General features: G+C 37.0%; 1 protein-coding gene across 3 annotated transcripts in view; it reads right to left on the bottom strand.

Annotated features, from left to right (window-relative positions):
- The window catches only part of LOC129657257 (UDP-glucuronosyltransferase 2A2), a 37,214-nt gene extending 22,418 nt beyond the window's left edge, over positions 1-14,796 (bottom strand). For 2 of the 3 annotated variants that reach the window (XM_055587476.1, XM_055587474.1), the window contains exon 1: positions 14,055-14,796. In XM_055587476.1, the coding sequence (XP_055443451.1) occupies positions 14,055-14,796 (742 nt within the window). Of the gene's footprint in view, positions 1-351; positions 1,076-14,054 lie in introns of those variants that run through there. The other variant, XM_055587475.1, reaches the window with a different exon arrangement.
- Between the last annotated feature and the right edge of the window lie 4,557 nt (positions 14,797-19,353).

The raw sequence follows: 19,353 nt of genomic DNA on the forward strand, positions 1-19,353 counted from the left end.
AAACTCAGTGTATTAGACTTATTTGTGATATCCTGCATCTGACAAAAATACACATTCCATTGGACTACATATATTAGCATGTTTTATATTTCATTTTGTTTTGGTAACAATCTTTTAAGTATTGAAGTATCCTAATAAATAGAGGACTGTAAAGAAAGAGGAACCATGGCAAGAAATTTCCTGCCTCCCTTCCCCAATTAGTTATTAAACCACAGTTCTTTGATATCAATTGTGGAGTTTTTGTGAAAGTGCAAGTTTTAAAAATATATTCCTTACCTTTTCCTAGACTTTCCTGAAACCTCCTCAGCATCTTCTGATAATTACTTTAGAATGAAAAGCAGAGTCTCTTACCTAATACTTCACTGTAAAACTGGTCCCAAAGCTGAGTGTCATATTGTTGGAGCCCGAAGTCAAAGAAAATGGTAAACATTAAATTTTTTACCCTTTGCAGAAGGGTCATTTTGTCTGGTAATGCTGCCATGACAACAGGCACGTAGGAAGGTGGAGATGGAATTTGCCCACAGTATCTCTCCATTGTGCTACCCAAAGAGAGTCTTAGTGTGTACACAAAAGGGATTCCCAGAATCTCAGCAATCAGCTCTCCACAGGGCGTCACAGGGTCTATAACCATAACATTATAGTTGGTGTCCTGGAGTTTCTTCATGATTGTCTGGTTGTAGACAACACTCTCACAGACAAGTTTTAAATCTGCGCTTATTTGAAGGAAAAAATCTTGAAGTTTCTTTGCTGATTGCCAGGGTGACAATGTTGGCATGACGTTAACAGATAGATTCAAAAATTCGTTTAGACTATCTTCAGCAGTCTCTTTGTCCTGCGGCACTGAGAACATCTCGAAGTTCAGTGTGGAAGGCTTGTTGTTCTCAATGAGAAAATTTTGTGAAGACACCAACACAGTCACTTCATGGCCTCTTTCCATGAGTTTCTCCAGAATAACCTTTAGATTGAGCCAGTGGCTCATGTCACAGGGCCACACCAGGACCTTCTCACAGAATCCACAGCCAGTATAGCAGAGCTGCAGCAGTAGAATTGCTGAAACCCATTTCTTGGACATCATGATAGCAGCTCCCTCACACACTGCTCTGCAATGGCTGAATGCTTTTTGGGCACAAAATTGAAGTGGCAATTTAGACATCGATCAAGTTAAAAATTAATTTCTGGAGTTAGGTAACTTACATGCAGAGAACTTTGCCAGTTGTTAACTGGGCATGGTATTTGTTCAGGAGAAGACAGGAAATATTTATATATTTTTGAGGAAATGATTGCAACCTTCTAGGAGTTTTAAAAATAGATTAAAATAGAAAAAAATAATGTCTTATTGACATTTTTAAAATATGATAGAACCCATTTAAATATATCTAGCAAATAATATGGTGCATCTCATGGAACATGATGATTAATAATTTGGGGAAACACGAAAATGTATGTCTTGTCATAATGTTGGTCACATGCTAGCATGTAGATAAAACACACACATTGCCTAATATAGGAGGAATATGAATATACTAATGTTGTACAAAGATACAGCATTTCAGGCTCTCAGAATATGCTGTCACTCTAATGTGAAGAAAATCAGACAAAGCTTCAATACAGAGGATACATTTCGGCTGAACTCAGAAGCAAAGAATACAGGAGAATGGTTTTAAAGTTGAATAGAAGAAAAGGATTAAAAGATGAATGATATGTAAGTCATGGTCATTTAAGTATACAGTTGTTAGTTCAGTATATATAGAGCAGAGGCTAACACAAAACTGCAGAAAAGGAAAATATTAGTTAAAATAGGACACTTTGGAGAGCCTTAAATGCTATACACTGGGTTCAGTTTTAATCTTCATAAAAAGATGTGTACTCAAATTTTCAGATCAGGTACAGAAAATGATCATATATGTCCTTTAATAAACCTAAACTGGCATCTGAATATTACTTGAGTTGCAAAGAAAAAAAGCATATGTGAGTAGTTAAAATTAAATTTTAAGACAGCAGGATTTGATCAGAGTATCAGGGAGAATATAATATTGGTTTGTGAATAGAGGGTCTAGAAGGAGAGTCATGACTGATGAGAAGTGAGAGGTGCTCAGTCATTAATAAGGAAGTGCTTGGTTTATACTCTGAGCAATCAGAGTGATAAGAACTCTAGTAAAATCACAAAACACTAAAGGAGTAGTAGTTACAGAAAAATTTTTTGACTTGCCATGTGTCATTAACAACTGAACATGTATGTGAATCTCAAGGGAGGGGAAATATCAGGAGCACAGATTTTGTGTCCCATCATCGATCTGTATTTCAGTCCAATTCCAATTTCTCTTCAAAACGTTTGATATTTCATGCCTTCAACAAGCAACTTTTAGCACTTATTTTATACTGGATTCTATACCATGCACAGGGTATAAAGAAACAAGTAAGATATATTTCTAATTCAAAATGATCTCATAGATTATTGCAGAAAATAAATTAGCCCGATAATACTTCTCCATTATACTTCTACAAATATAAGGGAGATGGATCATAGAAGGTATAGATGAAATGAGGAAGGGTAAAGCTCCTGAAGGAGGTTGCTTGGTGGAGGAAGATAATGATGAAATTATAAGTTAGTTAAGTCTTTAAGAGTCTACTTAGTAGGTTGAAAAGTATTTCTTATAAGTGAAAGAGAATGTTAATGTATCTGTATTCTAATAATTGTGACATAGTTATACCAAATGTTCAGTTACAAAATAATATTCAATAATTTGAAAGAGACATTGAAATTTCAAGTCCCTTGAGAGCTTTATGTTTGGCAAAAAAAAAAAAAAAAACAGAGTAGGTTTGCTTAAAGATGCAAAGAATAATCTAGGATCAAGGATTGAGAGCTGTGTTGTGTTGCATAATTAGGCTTTGCATAAACTCTGCTGCTGCCGCTGCTGCTGCTAAGTCGCTTCAGTCGTGTCTGACTCTGTGCGACCCCAGAGACTGCAGCCCACCAAGCCCTGCCGTCCCTGGGATTCTCCAGGCAAGAACACTGGAGTGGGTTGCCATTTCTGTCTCCAAAGCATGAAAGTGAAAAGTGAAAGTTAAGTCACTCAGTCATGTTCGACTCTTAGCGATCCCATGGACTGCAGCCTACCAGGCTCCTCCATCCATGGGATTTTCCAGGCAAGAGTACTGGAGTTGGGTGCCATTGCCTTCTCCAATAAACTCTGCTAATGACTGGTAAAAAGCATAATCCAAAAGAGAATCAGAAAATAGAAAGCTACGACAGAAGCATAAATTCACTAAGAGAAAACAGATAATGTTATAATCTTAGAGGATAAAAGTCATTTTATACAGGATAAATAACCCCTAAGTGATTAAACAAAGATTGATAAATGTATCTAATCACTGTGATGAAGTTCATATGTGGTAAAAAAGTTTAAATGAAGTCAAAGAGAGAGCAGAGATATATAGTACAGGTTAGAAATTGACCTCAATATACATGTTATTGGGCTTCCCTGGTAGCTCAGCTGGTAAAAAATCTGCATGCAACCCAGGAGACCTGGGCTCGATCCCTGGTTTTGATCCCTGGGATGGAAAGATCCCCTGGAGGAAGGCATGGCAACCCACTCCAGTATTCTTGCCTGAATAGAGAAATATCTCTAAGTTGTTTTATTATATGAGAAAACTAAGATAGAGCTCAGATTTTGAAGAATGATTCATTTTCATAAATTTAAAAGTATAGGCATATATTCACTTATATCTAACTGAATCATTTACAATTCTGGATAAAATATAAAATTTCCCCATAAAAATTCATTTCTGATTTTCAAGAAAGTAAAAAGTCAGCAGACAGAATCCCTAAACAAAGTCAAGGCAGGTATTCTGATGTTCAGTCTTGTTTCTTTATAGAACATACCATAGGTGCCAAGAGTGGAGAGAAGGAAAGTCTGAAGCCTTGCCAAGATCCTACACCCTGCGTATGTTCATGTAATGCTAGATTCTCAAGATATGGCCTCCCTTTTACAAACAAATTCACTTACACAGAAGTTTACAGCAATGATAATTGCTAGTTTTGACTTGGTGGTGTGTAGATGAAAAAGATCTCTTAGAATTCTTAACAGTCAATCTTCATATGGATTTCCAGTTCAAACTAGAAAAGCCTCTTTGAAGAAACTTTGAACCGAACTTCAAACACTCCCACTGATAAAATTTGAAGGTAAATAAGCACCTCCCTGTTAAAATAAAACAAGGCTTCAGGACTGAGAACCAGCAAAAGCAGCAGAAGCCAGAAATATGAATTCGGCGATTTAAAATATTATTGTATGAAATGAAAAATAAAATTATTTTTACAATAAAATTAAGGGTATGAAAGTGAAGTCTGAAAATATTGGTAAGAAACAAGAGACTAAAAAGAATAATTGTGAAAATTTGCAAAAGAAACAAAGTGAATTTCTGGAATTGGATGGTACGGGGAGGGAGGAGGGAAGAGGGTTCAGAATGGGGAACACGTGTATACCTGTGGCGGATTCATGTTGATATATGGCAAAACCAATACAATATTGTAAAGTTAAAAATAAAATAATATATATATATATAAAAGAATTCCATAAATCAGATTTAACTTAATGAATAGATTGAAGGGTAGATTAAGCACAGCTGTACAAATAAACAGTGACCCAAAAAAGAAATCAAAAGATGTTATGTAGAATTAAGTTTTGAATAAAAAATGGAAACAATGATAGAGTGTTAAAGATGCATAAAGAATACACTAAGGCCTTTGAATCTAGTTATTGGTTTTGTCTACTTAGGACTTCCTCTTTCAAGTCTTTCTTTACTCTTTAGAGCTTGTGCGTTTTTCATGCAGCCAGACTGCACAACTAAGCCCTAAATTTCTGTTCTTTTATCCAAATCTTCCAACTACTTTAAATTTTCAGTCATTTTAAACATAAGTAATTATAAATTAAGTAGAGATTTCTGTATATCCTTCAGGATTATTACTATGTTTTTCTAAGAGTGATTTTCTATTTCCATTACTCCTTCTGAATTATTCATTGGAATTTTATTGTAAAGGATTATAAAAATATGTGCCAACATATGATTAGTATGATTTGCAGTCTCACAGTATCTCCCTTCAAGATGCTTGTTAATCACAAAGGGGAAAATAGGGAGAATCCTGGCAGACACACTCGTAACTAAGTGCTCAAAATACGGTCACTAGTAATAAACTTTCTATATGATGTACCTCTGATGCATCTCACTGGGAAGGACACAAGTTTACTTCTATAGTATTCTTACCCCGAATACATCATCTCTCCCTAATCCCAAGAAAATACCAGGAAAAAAGTTGAGGGATAGTCTAAAAATTAACTAGCCAATGCTCTTTAGAAAAACAAAGACAGCCTGTGGGAACTGTCACAAACTGAAGAGTAGGGAGACCGGACAGGTACATGCAAGGAGGAAACTTGGATTGTATACTGAAAAGAAAAAAGGATATCAGCAGGATAATTGATAATTTTTCATAAGAATTTCTAATTTTGATAATTTTATCATGATTATATAAAATATTGATCTTAAAAACCCAGTCAATTAAAACATCAATGATTCCTTCTATATTTATTAATTAGAATTTAAATAATTTCCTACTATTCAATCACTTATTTATACTTATATTGCTATAACTCAAAAATGTATTTTTATACATTTAATTATAATCATTATTTATTTTATTGTTCAAATTGTCACAGATATTGGAAACTTTTTCATACATTGGTTTCTACATCCTTTTGATATGGCCCCATCATTTTCAATTACTTGTTACTTTTTGAAACCACAAAATGTTTCAGGATCATCTACTATTTTCACTGTCCCAACCTTAGAACTGACCATTTCTTCAAAGAATGCTGGTTCATTTTATTAGAGAATGTCATTTAAAATCAAGATGAGTATAGGACTCTGTGGGAGAGGGTGAGGGTGGGATGATTTGGGAGAATGGCATTGAAACATGTATAATATCGTATGTGAAACAAATCGCCAGTCCAGGTTCCATGCATAATACAGGATGCTTGGGGCTGGTACACTGGGATGACCCAGGGGATGGTATGGGGAGGGAGGTGTGAGGGAGGTTCAGGATGGGGAACACGTGTACACCCGTGGCGGATTCATGTTGATGTATGGCAAAACCAACACAATATTGTAAAGTAATTAGCCTCCAATTAAAATAAATAAATTTATATCAAAAAAAGATGAGTATATTAGACGTGTTCATTGTTACTTCTGCTTTAGCCATGTATATATAGATATAGTTCAACTTTAAACAATATCAGCAACATCAATGTCAACTTAGAAACACACATATATAATATTGACAATTTTAGAATTAGCAATAAGAAAAATGCTAAAACATTATGGATAATTCAATAAAACCTTTTAATTAATGATTGCAGTGTAAATTTCTGTGTAAAATATTTTTCATTTTTTAATAAAATAAAATTCTAAATTATAAAATTTTTTGGTATCCATGTATTGAATAGAGTATCCTTTCTCCATTGTATGTTCCTTGTTACTTTGTCATAAAATAATTCTCCACATATTTGTGGGTTTATTTCTGGCCTCTCAATTCTGTTTCATTGATTTATGTGTCTATTTTCCAGCCAATTCCATGCTGTCTTGATTACTATAGCTTTGTAATACAGCTTGGAATCAGGGAGCATTGTACCTCCAGTTGAGTTCTTCAGCTCCAGATTTTCTGCTTGATTCTTTTTAGAGTTTAAATATCCCTGGTAAATTATTCTTTCTGTTAATTAATTCATTAATCTTGTTCCTGAACTCAATGAATTGCCTGAGTTTTCTTGTCACTTTTTGGGTTTCTTCATGATAGTTATTTTGAATTCTCTGTCAGATTATGATATTCTGTGATTTTAAGTTTGGTTTTTGGAGAATTTTTATATTCTTTTTGTGGTACAATGTTACTGTGGATCTTCATGAAGCTTGAGTTGTTCCTCTGCTGGCACATTTGAAGTAGTGAATGCCTTTTTCCTTTAGGTAATGTTTTCTTTCTTTTCTCAGCTGGTAAAGAATCCTCCAGCAATGCAGGAGACCCCCGTTTGATCTCTGGGTGGGGAAGATCCCTTGGAGAAGGGATAGGCTACCTACTCCAGTCTTCTTGGGCTTCCCTGGTGGCTCAGCTGTCAAAGAATTCTCTTGCAATGTGGGAGACATGGGTTTGATCCCTGGGTTGGGAAGATCCCCTGCAGAAGGGCATGGCAACCCACTCCAGTATTCTTGCCTGGAGAAACCCAAGGACAGAGGAGCCTGGGGAGCTGCAGTCCATGAGGTCGTAAAGAGTCTGATACCAGTGAACAACTGAGCAGGAGCAGGAAAGATTCAATGCGTTAGAAATTAGCTGCCCTTCTATTGTTTTCCAGTAGGTGGCGAGATAGCACAAGTTTTTGTTTTTTTCTAACGCGCTCTCTCTAGTTCTATTTGCGAGTAGGCATTTTCCACCCTCCACTATCTCTGTCAGAGGTGTTTGCTGGTGCTGGCAAGTCACTGCTTTAGAGTCCTCGGTGACCTGCTACCACTGGGTCACTGGTATTGCCGCCTGAGGCTCCAGGAGAGTGGGTGCTTCTGCTGGGTCTGTCATCTCCTGAGTCACATACAGGCTTGGTCTTTGGTCTCCACAGGGGTGATGGAATTTTGGGAAAGTAGGGATCACAAGTTCCTCTGCTGTGAGTGTTTGATCCTTATCAGTGGAGCCAGAGATCAAACATTATTTTGTTTCATAGACCCCTTACTCGTTTACTATGAGTGCTGATGGCAACTGACACAAGCCTCTCCAACCACTACATGGGGATGACTGAAAATGGAGAAAGAGAAATAGGGCCAACAGATGGAAATGAATAAGAAGAATGATCCAAGTGGTAGGAGTTATTTAGTCTGATAAGTGTCTGAAAAGGACTGGAGAGCAGCTATGTTAGAAAGGGATCTTAGAGATTGATTGATGTGTTGGTCACAAAGGTATATATATTTGATATGCAAATCACTGCATGCTTTATGTACTTTAAACAGATAAGTTATTTATTAATAAAAGATAATAATGAGACAGCACTGCACTTCATTATGGTTACAATTAAAATAAAAGAACGAAAAGAAATGCCCAGTTAAGTGAAAATGGAGAACAATTGGAATACTAGTAAATGGCTGATGAGATTATTAATTGGAACAAGAACTTGATAATTAGCAGTATTTTCTAAAGCTAAATAGATTCATACCCTATGCCTTGGCAATTCCTTTCTTATATATACACCTTGTAGTACAACATACTTGTATTCACCAAAAGACATGTACAAGAATGTTCGTAGCAGTGTTTATCAAACATAGCCAAAACCAAGACAGCCAACATGACCACTGGCAGTAGAATGGATAAGTAAAATTTACATTAATTCAAAAGATTCTGAATAGCTATGAGAACAAACACCCCATATCTACAGGTGACGGCTTGGACAAATATAAAAAGCATGATGTTAAATAAAAGGAGCAAAATACAAAAGCGCTATAATGTGCGGTTCATTTATACAGTTTAAAATTGGTCAGAGTTAACCTGTGGTGTTAGAAGTCAAGAAAGTTGTTATCTTCAGATGGGTGTAGGGTGTAGTCAGGACTTATATGAGGAAGTTTAGGGAATTACGAGTGTAGTAATGTTTTGCTTCTTGGTTTGGGTTCTGGCTGCATGGGTTTATACTGCGAAATTGGAATGAGCTGTACAATTTATGACTTATGTTTGACTTGCAAGAAAGGTTACACAGAATCTTAAAAAGTTCACAGCACTAACCATAGGAAAGCCAAATGTGAGAAGGAATTAAAAGTCTATGTGAGGGCAGATTAACAGAGACCCACATTTTCCAGGGAAAAGAGCAGATGTTGGCAATGGTGATTAGAATGGGAGTAGGATACAGAAAAACAAACAAATAAACAAACAAACAACAACAACAACAAAAAACACCGGGCCTCAAAAGGCAGCCAGAAATCAAGTGCAAAAAATGTACTGAGTAATTTAGTACAGTTTCAGGTAAGTGTGCTGGAGGGGAAATGTTATGAGGCTCATTTATTTTATGTTGTTTTTTTTTTTAAATGGTCTGGATAAAGATAGGGTTAGTTATAAGGAATACATCTAAAATTTAGCAGCAGGGAAAGAGGGACCAACATGGAACCTACATGGTACTTACAGGTAAAAGCAGGTGTCAGCCACAAATTGGCACTTGTCATGGACGCTTGCCATCTACCTCTACAAGGATTAATATCCTGCTGAAGCTGTTGATCTCCAACACCCACTGAAGGAGTTCAAGGTGGAGAATAGAAATGAGGTGTTCTGTGCTCCAGGAAACTGGCAGGACATGTCCTCAGATAGTTAGATTTTCACAGGAGTTGATTTTATAAGCCCAATTCTTGTATCTCCTTATATCTAGAAAAGTACTAAAATCCTTCTTTGTGGTGACAATTGCTTCTCATGACTAGCAGAATCTTCATGAGACCAGCAGAAACTTTCACAAAAAATATGCACTTGATTGCACTTCCTCCCCCTTTACCAAAATCACATGTATACTGACCTTCCTCCCTTGCTGCTGCTGCTGCTAAGTCGCTTCAGCCATGTCTGATTCTGTGCGACTCCATAGACAGCAGCCCACCAGGCTCTGCTGTCCCTGGGATTCTCCAGGCAAGAACAGTAGAGTGGGTTGCCATTTCCTTCTCCAATGCATGAAAGTGAAAAGTGAAAGTGAAGTCTCTCAGTCGTGTCCAACTCTTAGCGACCCCATGGACTGTAGCCCACCAGGCTCCTCCATCCATGGGATTTTCCAGGCAAGAGTACCAGAGTGGGGTGCCATCACCTTCTCCGGACCTTCCTCCCTTACCTCTTTGGAAAAGTTGTTCAGAGCTACCTGAGGGGCTGTCTCCTAGGCTGCAGTCCTCATATTGCCCCCAATGAAACTTAACTTGCAACTCTCACATTGGGCTTTTTTTTTTTTTCTTTTTGTCAACACAGGCTATACTGGCTGAATGGTACATAGATTAGTACTGGTCTTTCTTCTCTTCTGTCTTCAGAGTGCTGGGAAAAATAGAGACAGACCAGGAAACCAAAAGACACAGGCAAAATGAAACCATTCAGTTTCCTTATCAATTTAACTATTTTCATTACAACATTCAAGTCCTCGGCCTTCCTGTGGCTATAGCAAAGGCTAGTAAGCAAGGGTTAGAACTGGACATGGAACAATAGACTGGTTACAAATAGGAAAAGGAGTATGTCAAGGCTGTATATTGTCACCCTGCTTATTTAACTTATATGCAGAGTACATCATGAGAAACACTGGGCTGGAAGAAGCACAAGCTGGAATCAAGATTGCCGGGAGAAATATCAATAGCCTCAGATATGCAGATGACACCACCCTTATGGCAGAAAGTGAAAAGGAACTATAAAGCCTCTTGATGAAAGTGAAAAAAGAGAGTGAAAAAGTTGGCTTAAAGCTCAACATTCAGAAACTAAGATCATGGCATCTGGCCATCACTACATGGGAAATAGATGGGGAAACAGTGGAAACAGTGTCAGACTTTATTTTTGGGGGCTCCAAAATCACTGCAGATGGTGACTGCAGCCATGAAATTAAAAGACGCTTACTCCTTGGAAGGAAAGTTATGACCAACCTAGATAGCATATTCAAAAGCAGAGACATTACTTTGTCAACAAAGGTCCATCTAGTTAAGGCTATGGTTCTTCCAGTAGTCATGTATGGATGTGAGAGTTGGACTGTGAAGAAAGCTGAGGGCAGAAGAATTGATGCTTTTGAACTGTGGTGTTGGAGAAGACTCTTGAGAGTCCCTTGGACTGCAAGGAGATCCAACCAGTCCATTCATTTGGAAGGACTAATGCTAAAGCTGAAACTCCAATTCTGTGGCCACCTCATGCGAAGAGTTGACTCATTGGAAAAGACTCATGCTGGGAGGGATTGGGGGCAGGAGGAGAAGGGGACGACAGAGGATGAGATGGCTGGATGGCATCTCTGACTCAATGGACATGAGTTTGAGTAAACTCCGGGTGTTGGTGATGGACAGGGAGGCCTGATGTGCTGCGATTCATGCGGTCACAGAGTTGGACACGACTGAGCGACTGAACTGAACTGAACTGAACTGAGTACCTAGTCCTGCCCACTCAAGAACTACCTATGGGCTGCATGTACAGCAAATCTCTCTGAGGTTGGAAGAGAAATCAGGCTCAGTGTAGTTTGAAGATATCTTGCAGAACAATTGGCCAGGACAAGATCTAGTAATAGATTCACTCCTGAATATGAAAAATGATCGGCCTATATTCCCAGATAGGGCTGTCTCATTTGGAGTTAGAAGCATATTTAAAATTGAATTGATGATCATTTTAGTTTACTTCATTCATAAAAGATATCCTCACTGACAAATAAAGCAGAGTTTTTAACCAATGCAATTAGATATTTCCTTGCTCAGTGAGTATTAGTCGCTCAGTAGTGTCTGACTCTGCGATATCGAGGACTGTAGCCCACCAGGCTCCTCTGTCCATGGGATTCTGCAGGCAAGAATATTGGAGTGGGTAGCCAATTCCTTTCTCTGGGGGGATCTTCCTGACCCAAGGATCAGACCCAGGTCTCATGCATTGCAGGCGGATTCTTTACCATCTGAGCCACCAGGGAAGCCCATTTACTTACTTCTATCTCTTTCAAAATATATATTTGAGGGATTTTGTTATTGCTTGTTTGTTTTTTACATTTTATTTTTCTAGCCTTTCTCACAGAACTGAAGAACGGCCATTGAAATGGACACTTTGCAGCACATGACATTATGAAACCTCTTGTGTTCAAAGAAAATAATATCAAATATATAAACTGATCTGTTTCAGGATTGGGTTACAGTTCACAGGTGTCTCTAATACTCGATGAATGTAATTGCAAACAGAGGACAAATTGTATTTTACCAGTTCTTCTTGAAAATACACTTCTATTTGAAATAAAATATTGTTGTCCAACTACATTGAGTAACATGAGGAGCATAAAGGATTTAAGGAAATAAAATATTCAATTTCTTAAATACTTCTGCAGCTAGAGTATTGTCCTGTGAAAAATGAGAAGTTGGGAACATTCCGTATCACAAAGGCTTTACACATGTTATGTAATCTGTCACGACACCATTTGAGAAGGGAGATTTTGTATATCACAGAGGCATTAATTTTCTACAAATATTTACTGACTATGTGCTATTTACATAGTCCCATGATAGTATAATCAGGGCATTGTCATTGCACAGTTCTGTGTAGTTTGTTATAAATAATATTCAACATCAATATAATCCTTCGTAATTGACATAGCATTGCTGCTATTGTTCAGTTGCTCAGTCATGTCTGATTCTTTGCGATCCCATGGACTGCAGCATGCCTGGCCTCCCTATCCTTCACTATCTCCTGGAGCTTGCTCAAACTCATGTCCATTGGGTCAATGATGCCATCCAACCACCTCATCCTCTGTTGCCCCCTTCTCCTCATGCCCTCAATCTTTTTAGAGTAAAAGAATAGTATCTTGCATATTACCTTTGTAAAAAAGTACCACTGGTACCATCACTTAATTGCTGTTAATTACTATCCCTGCTACTACTAACAGATCTAGGGGAAAAAAGCATTCAGGAAAGAATAAAATAGAAAAATAAAGAAAGGAAGACCCATGAAGATCAGAAAAAAAAGTAATACAAACAATAAGCCATAACTGGCCTATACAGTTTGTTTTATTTTGTTTGATTTTCATAAAGAATTGGTAAGGCGAGAAACCCTGAGGCTTGCCAAAGATCCCTGAGCAATTAAGCTGGAGGCAATGCTGACCCAAGCACTCAGGGAAGCCTCAGGATGGAGAGATAGTGAGAGGCAAAGAAGAGTATAAATTCAAGTTTCCAGTGTCTAATCCTAGGATTTTTAAAGCTTCCTAAGAAAAGAAAAAATGGAGAATGAAGAAGGGAAAGTAAATCGGGTAGCACTTCAAAAGTATTTTTAGTAGTGTCATAATTTATCCATAAAAAGCAGAAATATTACTTTGCCAGCAAAGGTCCATCTAGTCAAAGCTATGGTTTTTCCAGTAATCATGTATGGACATGAGAATTTGACTCTAAAGAAAGTTGAGTGCCAAAGAATTGATGTTTTTGAACTGTGGTGTTGGAGAAGACTCGTGAGAGTCCCCTGGACTGTGAGGAGATCTAACCAGTCAATCCTAATGGAAATCAGTCCTGGATATTCATTGGAAGGACTGGTGCTGAAGGTGAAACTCCAATACTTTGGCCACCTGATGTGAAGAACTGACTCATTGGAAAAGACCCTGATGCTGGGAAAGATTGAAGGCAGGAGGAGAAGGGGATGACAGAGGATGAGATGGTTGGATGGCATCACTGACTCAATGGACATGAGTTTGATTAAGCTCCAGGAGTTGGTGATGGACAGGGAGGCCTGGCGGGCTGCAGTCCATTGGGTCACAAAGAATCAGACATGACTGAGCAAATGAACTGAACTGAATTTATCTTGGAGAATGTATTTATATTTTCATTTATATTTGAAGATATTTTCATTTATACTTGAAGGTTGATTTGCACTTTGAAAAGCTATTACCTAAACAGGCACAAGATTATTTGTTTGAGACAACATCATGCATATTAATACCACCATTCCATTGTTTAAGAATTTTCCAAAAATAATATTTAATTGTGTACACATATATAATAAGTAGTGGTAAAAAACCTGTCTGCCAATGCAGGAGACATAAGAGACAAGGGTTTGATCCCTGGGTGGGAAACATCCCCTGGAGGATGAAATGGCAACACACTCCAGTATTCTTGCCTGGGGAATCCCGTGGACAGAGGAGCCTGGAGGGCTACTGTCCATGGGGCAACAAAGAGTCAGATATGACTGAAGTGACTTAGCCCACACATATTTACTTCAGCTTGGCATTTGCAGTGGTATGGAAATCTTTTGCTGTATCAACAATAAGAATAAATAAGATATCTGGAATCATTAGTAACAGAACATTTTAGAGACTTACCTAGGACTTTGCTGTAGTATGAATTCCACTCACCCCAGTAGGATTGAAATATATAATCTTGCAGGGGATAAGATATGGTGTTTTTAAGCCTTTCACCGAAGGACATCTGGTCCGTGAGCTCGGAAAGGGCTGCAGGTACATAGGATGCAGGTGCTGGAATTTTTCCGCAGTGTCTCTCCACTGTTGACGCTGGGGAGAACCTCAGGGTGTACATAAATGGAATTCCTAATTTCAGAGCAACCAGATCTCCGCAGATTGTTACAGGGTCGGCCAGTAACACATCAAAACGACTTTTCCAAAGTCTTGCCATTAACTTGGGGTTGTTTAATACGCCATCACAGATTTGTATATTAATTCGGAAGAAAGTATCTAGGAGTTTTCCTAGTTCTTTGTAGAAAGTCCAGAGTGTGAGAGGAGTCGGTCTGTGATCTATCCACAACATTATCATATGTTCAATTAAGGAATCTATATTGCTCTTCTTGTAGGAAACAGGTATCACCTCAAAATTCACAGGAGAGTCAGAATTGGAGTTGATGAATAGAGTCGCTGATGAAGCCAGTACAGTCACATTGTGATTTCTTTGATTCAACTCTTCTAAAATTATCTTAATATTTAACCAATGGCTACCATCCGTTGGCCAAATTAGCACGTTCCCACTTAGAACAATTTCAATCAGAGTCAAATTAAAGATCAGGTGATGGTAAAACTTCTTAGGTATGGTGACATCCATTATGGAAACCATCTTACTGTAGATCTTTTAAGATGAAAAGAAGCTTTCAATGTATAAAGTATTTAGGTAGATTATTTTTTTCAAATAAAATAATATTTAATGTGACAGCTACATTCTTTCATAACTCAACTGATCTATAGATTAAAAGGAAAACAATATAACTCAAGTTTTTAAATGTATTAATATGATTATTCCAACAAAAGAAATGAAATCTGGTGCTATTTTAAAGAAAGAGAAGCAGACGGGTTATAAGCCTGATACCTGTGTTTTCTTCAGTAGTAACTCTGATTTATAAAATGTATATTCAGATTAGTATATCTTTCCCCAAATTAGTTAGATAAAAAATAACAGTTCTCACTGCTATGGCCACTTTGTCAAGACTTACAGTCCTTTCAAGTTGGATGTCTTTAACTATAGGACATTTTTACATGCATTGTCTGATTCAATCCTTTTCATAGCTTGCTTGGCAGAAGTGATTCACTCCATTTCATGGATAATGAAACTAATGTGGCGGATTCATTTTGATATTTGGCAAATCTAATACAGTTATGTAAAGTTTAAAAATAAAATAAAATTAAAAAAAAAAAAAATGAAACTAATGTTGAATTGCATAATCCAAAGCATATTTCACAGAATAGTACAACTGGGATGATAATCATGATAATTGTTTCACTCATTTCTGATTTCTTACAATAAGTTTTAGGAACTTTGTCAAAGCCCAGTGATGGGCATTGTTATCATTTCCCCATGGCTCATATTTAGCAAAAAATTAAAAACAAGATTCACTTAAAGGAGGTTTGCTAAAACACCTCCAGGAGTTGTTAGATTAATTGAGTGATAAATTACTACATATTTGATAGAGGACCCTTTTCTTCTGTAATAAAGCAAATTAATCACTGTCTTCTTGTTACAGGGAAATTTTAATTTTCTTGCCTATGATGTATTTACACACAATCAAGGAGATAGGGACCAGCACCCTAAGGAACCACACACTTTTTACTCAGAGCTGTTTAGTAGCTTAACTTAGGTGGACACTAGACTTCATCAGTTCCACATTCAGAAACTGTCTTTTAATAAAGTTTGTGACCCTGGTGAATTACCAAGATCCTCTCAGCTTTAGAGATGATGCTAATTTGCTATACTACATTAGCAATAATATCTGCAAAGCTGCTTTGGAAACTGCTTGGCTCAGAGCAAGAGTTTAGTAACGCCGGCAGTCTAATAAATTTGCCGAAAGATTGACCAGTAAATCAGTGGGCTAGCCACAGAATTACTGGCTAGACATGGATGTAATGATATCTATTAGTTGAGGTTCTTAGTGAATACCAAATCGAACAAGGTCAACTATTAATATACAATGGTGCTGTTTTAAAAGTTAAAATATTTAAAGGCTGCCATTAAAAAGAGAAAATAAGAACAAATAAAGCTATTAAAAGAATAGAAGGTGGGAAATGAGAATGGAAATTAATTGCTGAATTTTATCTTCATAATCTATTGCCTCTGAATTGTGTCATTTCAGGCCCCTGAAAAACAAGAGGACCAGGAAAGCTGAGAAAGGGAAAGAGAGCATAGAGAAGTGATACTTTTAGAATGATTATATTTGTGTCCTTTCAAGAGCTAGCCCCAGTTTGATTATAGTGGCAAAAATTTTTTAATTAATTAGATTTTGAAGAAAAATAGCAAGAGAAGAGTATGAGTAATCATGAGGTCCATTAAAATAGGTCTAGTGGAGAGAATTTGAAATATCTTCATAAAGAAATCTGTTGCTATCATGATCTTATAGAAAGGAGACAAAGCACATATAAAGAATACCTGAAAGTTTATATGTTAAATACTGAGCATATAAAGAATATAAACTGAAAGTTTATATGTGAAATACTGAGATTTGTCCAATTATCGAAGTCCATGTAAGTATAATAATTAATTAGATTACTGTCAATAACTATGATAACACTTATCAAAATATACCCAAGAATCAAATGCAAGTAGGCAGCCCTAAATTATCCTGAATTAAAAAAAAAGAAAATTCAAGAGCTCATGGAGTCAGCTTTCTACTGTTGAGTGATCTCTTCAGGACCATAATATAGTTATCTATTTTAATAAAGACAATAAAAGATAACAAAAGTGATTAGTAACTGATATATATGTATAGATATTAAATTATTCTTGACTGTTGAAATAATCTCATTATAATCAATAGAGGTATCTGGTTTTTTTTATTCTATGGTTTCCTATAGGTCTAAATTATTCATAATTTGAAAATTCAAAAATTATGAAGAGATTAAAAATAAATTATGTTTGGGGACATATGCATGTATAAGCTGATTTAAATTTCCCTCAGTGAAAAAATAACAAGCCAAATGTGCATAATTTCATGAAAAATTAAAAAGTTTTGTAACTTAAAACAATCACACATTTGTTTGTTTATTAGTTCATTATAAGGTTTCAGTAATAGCACTGTGGAATTGTCATTCTGGAGACAGCATATGTCCAGTTGGCCCAACTTCATCAGTTTGTATGTAAGAAAACAGGTCAAGAGAGGTTTCAATAATCTGAAACTCATAATGCTGTAAATGCATAAGTATTTTGATTTTCCATCCAGTGTTTTTTCTTCTATATTCTACTTTTTAAATGAAATAGTTGAGGTACATTTTATAATAGTAAAAATTTAAAAATACTGTATTTCACAATTGTGAATATTTGATAATGGCATCTTAAATGTAACTAAAGAGCTCAGGAAATAATTTTAAAAGTATATGCCTGTGAAATATAAGTACCACAACTGAAAACTGGATCAGTCATAGAACATTTGTACCAGTTACAATACTGTTATTGTACTTTGAATTTTAGGGGAGGAAAAACACTTTCCCTTTACCTTTTCTAGGTTCTTCTGACTCATCTAAGAATTAAATCAACATGAGACAGATGAACAGGGGAAAAACCAAATTTAATGACACATAGGGTCTCCATAAGACTAGGAGGTCCAAGAATAAGCTAGATAATTGAGGCTTGAATGCCACCTAATGGCTCAGACAATAAAGAATTTGCCTGCAATGCAGGAGACCCAGGTTCAGTCCCTGGGTCAGGAGGATACCCTGGAGAAGGAAATGGCAACCCACTCCAGTACTCTTGCCTGGATAATCCCATGGACAGAGGACCCTGGTGGGCTACAGTCCATGTGGACACAAAGAGCCCAACAAGACTGAGTGACTAACTTTCACTTCCACTTTCATGGCACCTGAGAGAAGGAGAAGGAGGCAGGGGCTTGGGGTTTTAAAGGGGAGGAAGGGAATTCACACAGAGATGAAAAATCAAATATTTTGTAAAGGAATATTTGCTATGCCATAGCGACAATGGAACACAGAGTGAATTTTGGTCTCCAGGCCCTGGTGAGTTCCCTACCACAGTAGCCCATGTTCTCTGTAGATCTCTCTGGTGGAAGGGCTCTTCTGGGACTGAGTACCTTATCTAAATTATCTTAAGCTGTTAACGGGGAGGTTAAAGAAAAAAAAAAAAAAAAAAAACACTTCTGAGTCTTTGTCTCTTATTAAAAACATTCAGCCCCAGATAATCCTCAAGCCAAAGAGACACTTTTGAGGCTGGCAGGTTAGTTACCCTTCAGAATCAATTGCTCCTGTTCATTCTCTATTTTGAAAAAAAGGACTCTCAGTAGTAATAAAACAGACATAAAGTTCTCAGAATATGATTTAATAAGAGTGTGTATATAACACTTGCTGGAGAATGTTAGTCATCTATATAAGACTAAATTGTTTGTTTAGTCGCTCAGTAATGTCTGACTCTTTGGTGACCCCATGGACTGGAGCCCACTGGGCGCCTCTGTCCATGGGACTTCTCAGGCAAGAAATACTGGAGTGGGTTGCCATTCCTCCTCTAGGGGCTCTTCCTGACCCAAGTATCGAACCGGTGTCTCCTGCATTGGCAGGCATATTATTTACCACTGAGCCACCAGGGAAGCCCAATAAAACTAAATCAAAGTATCTTAACATATGCTATTAGTTTAAATTGAAAATCTCTAAAACAATATTTTTGTACAGGAGTTTTTCTTGCAACATTTTTTCCCAAACATGCCCTGGCTTGATGGTTTCCCCTATCCTGTGTGCTCCCCGAACATTGCTCTGGATGCTAGGACTTAATTGTGCTGACTTATTTCTCATTGTCGCTCAGATTTGGAGATGGCTCCATCAGCCACAGAAGTCTGCAAACCAGTCCTAACATTGTTTTAGGAACAGGAGTAATTACCTCTTCAGTAACTTCAGCGTTTTTAGCCTTTTATCAGTGCTTCAATTATATTTGAGCTCTTTGATTAGCATTTAGTTAATTCATTTGACATTTTAAACTTATGTGCACTTTCTTTTTTTCCCTTTGTTGTACCCTGTATAAACCTCTTTTAAAGCTCTCTATAAAGAAATGCCAGCACTGGGTTTGGCATTAAATACTTCACCACTTCCTTGCTTATAACCTCAGGCAAGTTACTCAGTGTCATTACAAAATAAGGGGAAATGACAGTGCCTATTTTCTGTAGTTATGAATACTGAGTGAAGCAATTGT

This window comes from Bubalus kerabau, chromosome 7 (assembly GCF_029407905.1).
Source record: "Bubalus kerabau isolate K-KA32 ecotype Philippines breed swamp buffalo chromosome 7, PCC_UOA_SB_1v2, whole genome shotgun sequence".
In the NCBI taxonomy this organism is placed as follows: Eukaryota; Metazoa; Chordata; class Mammalia; order Artiodactyla; family Bovidae; genus Bubalus; species Bubalus kerabau.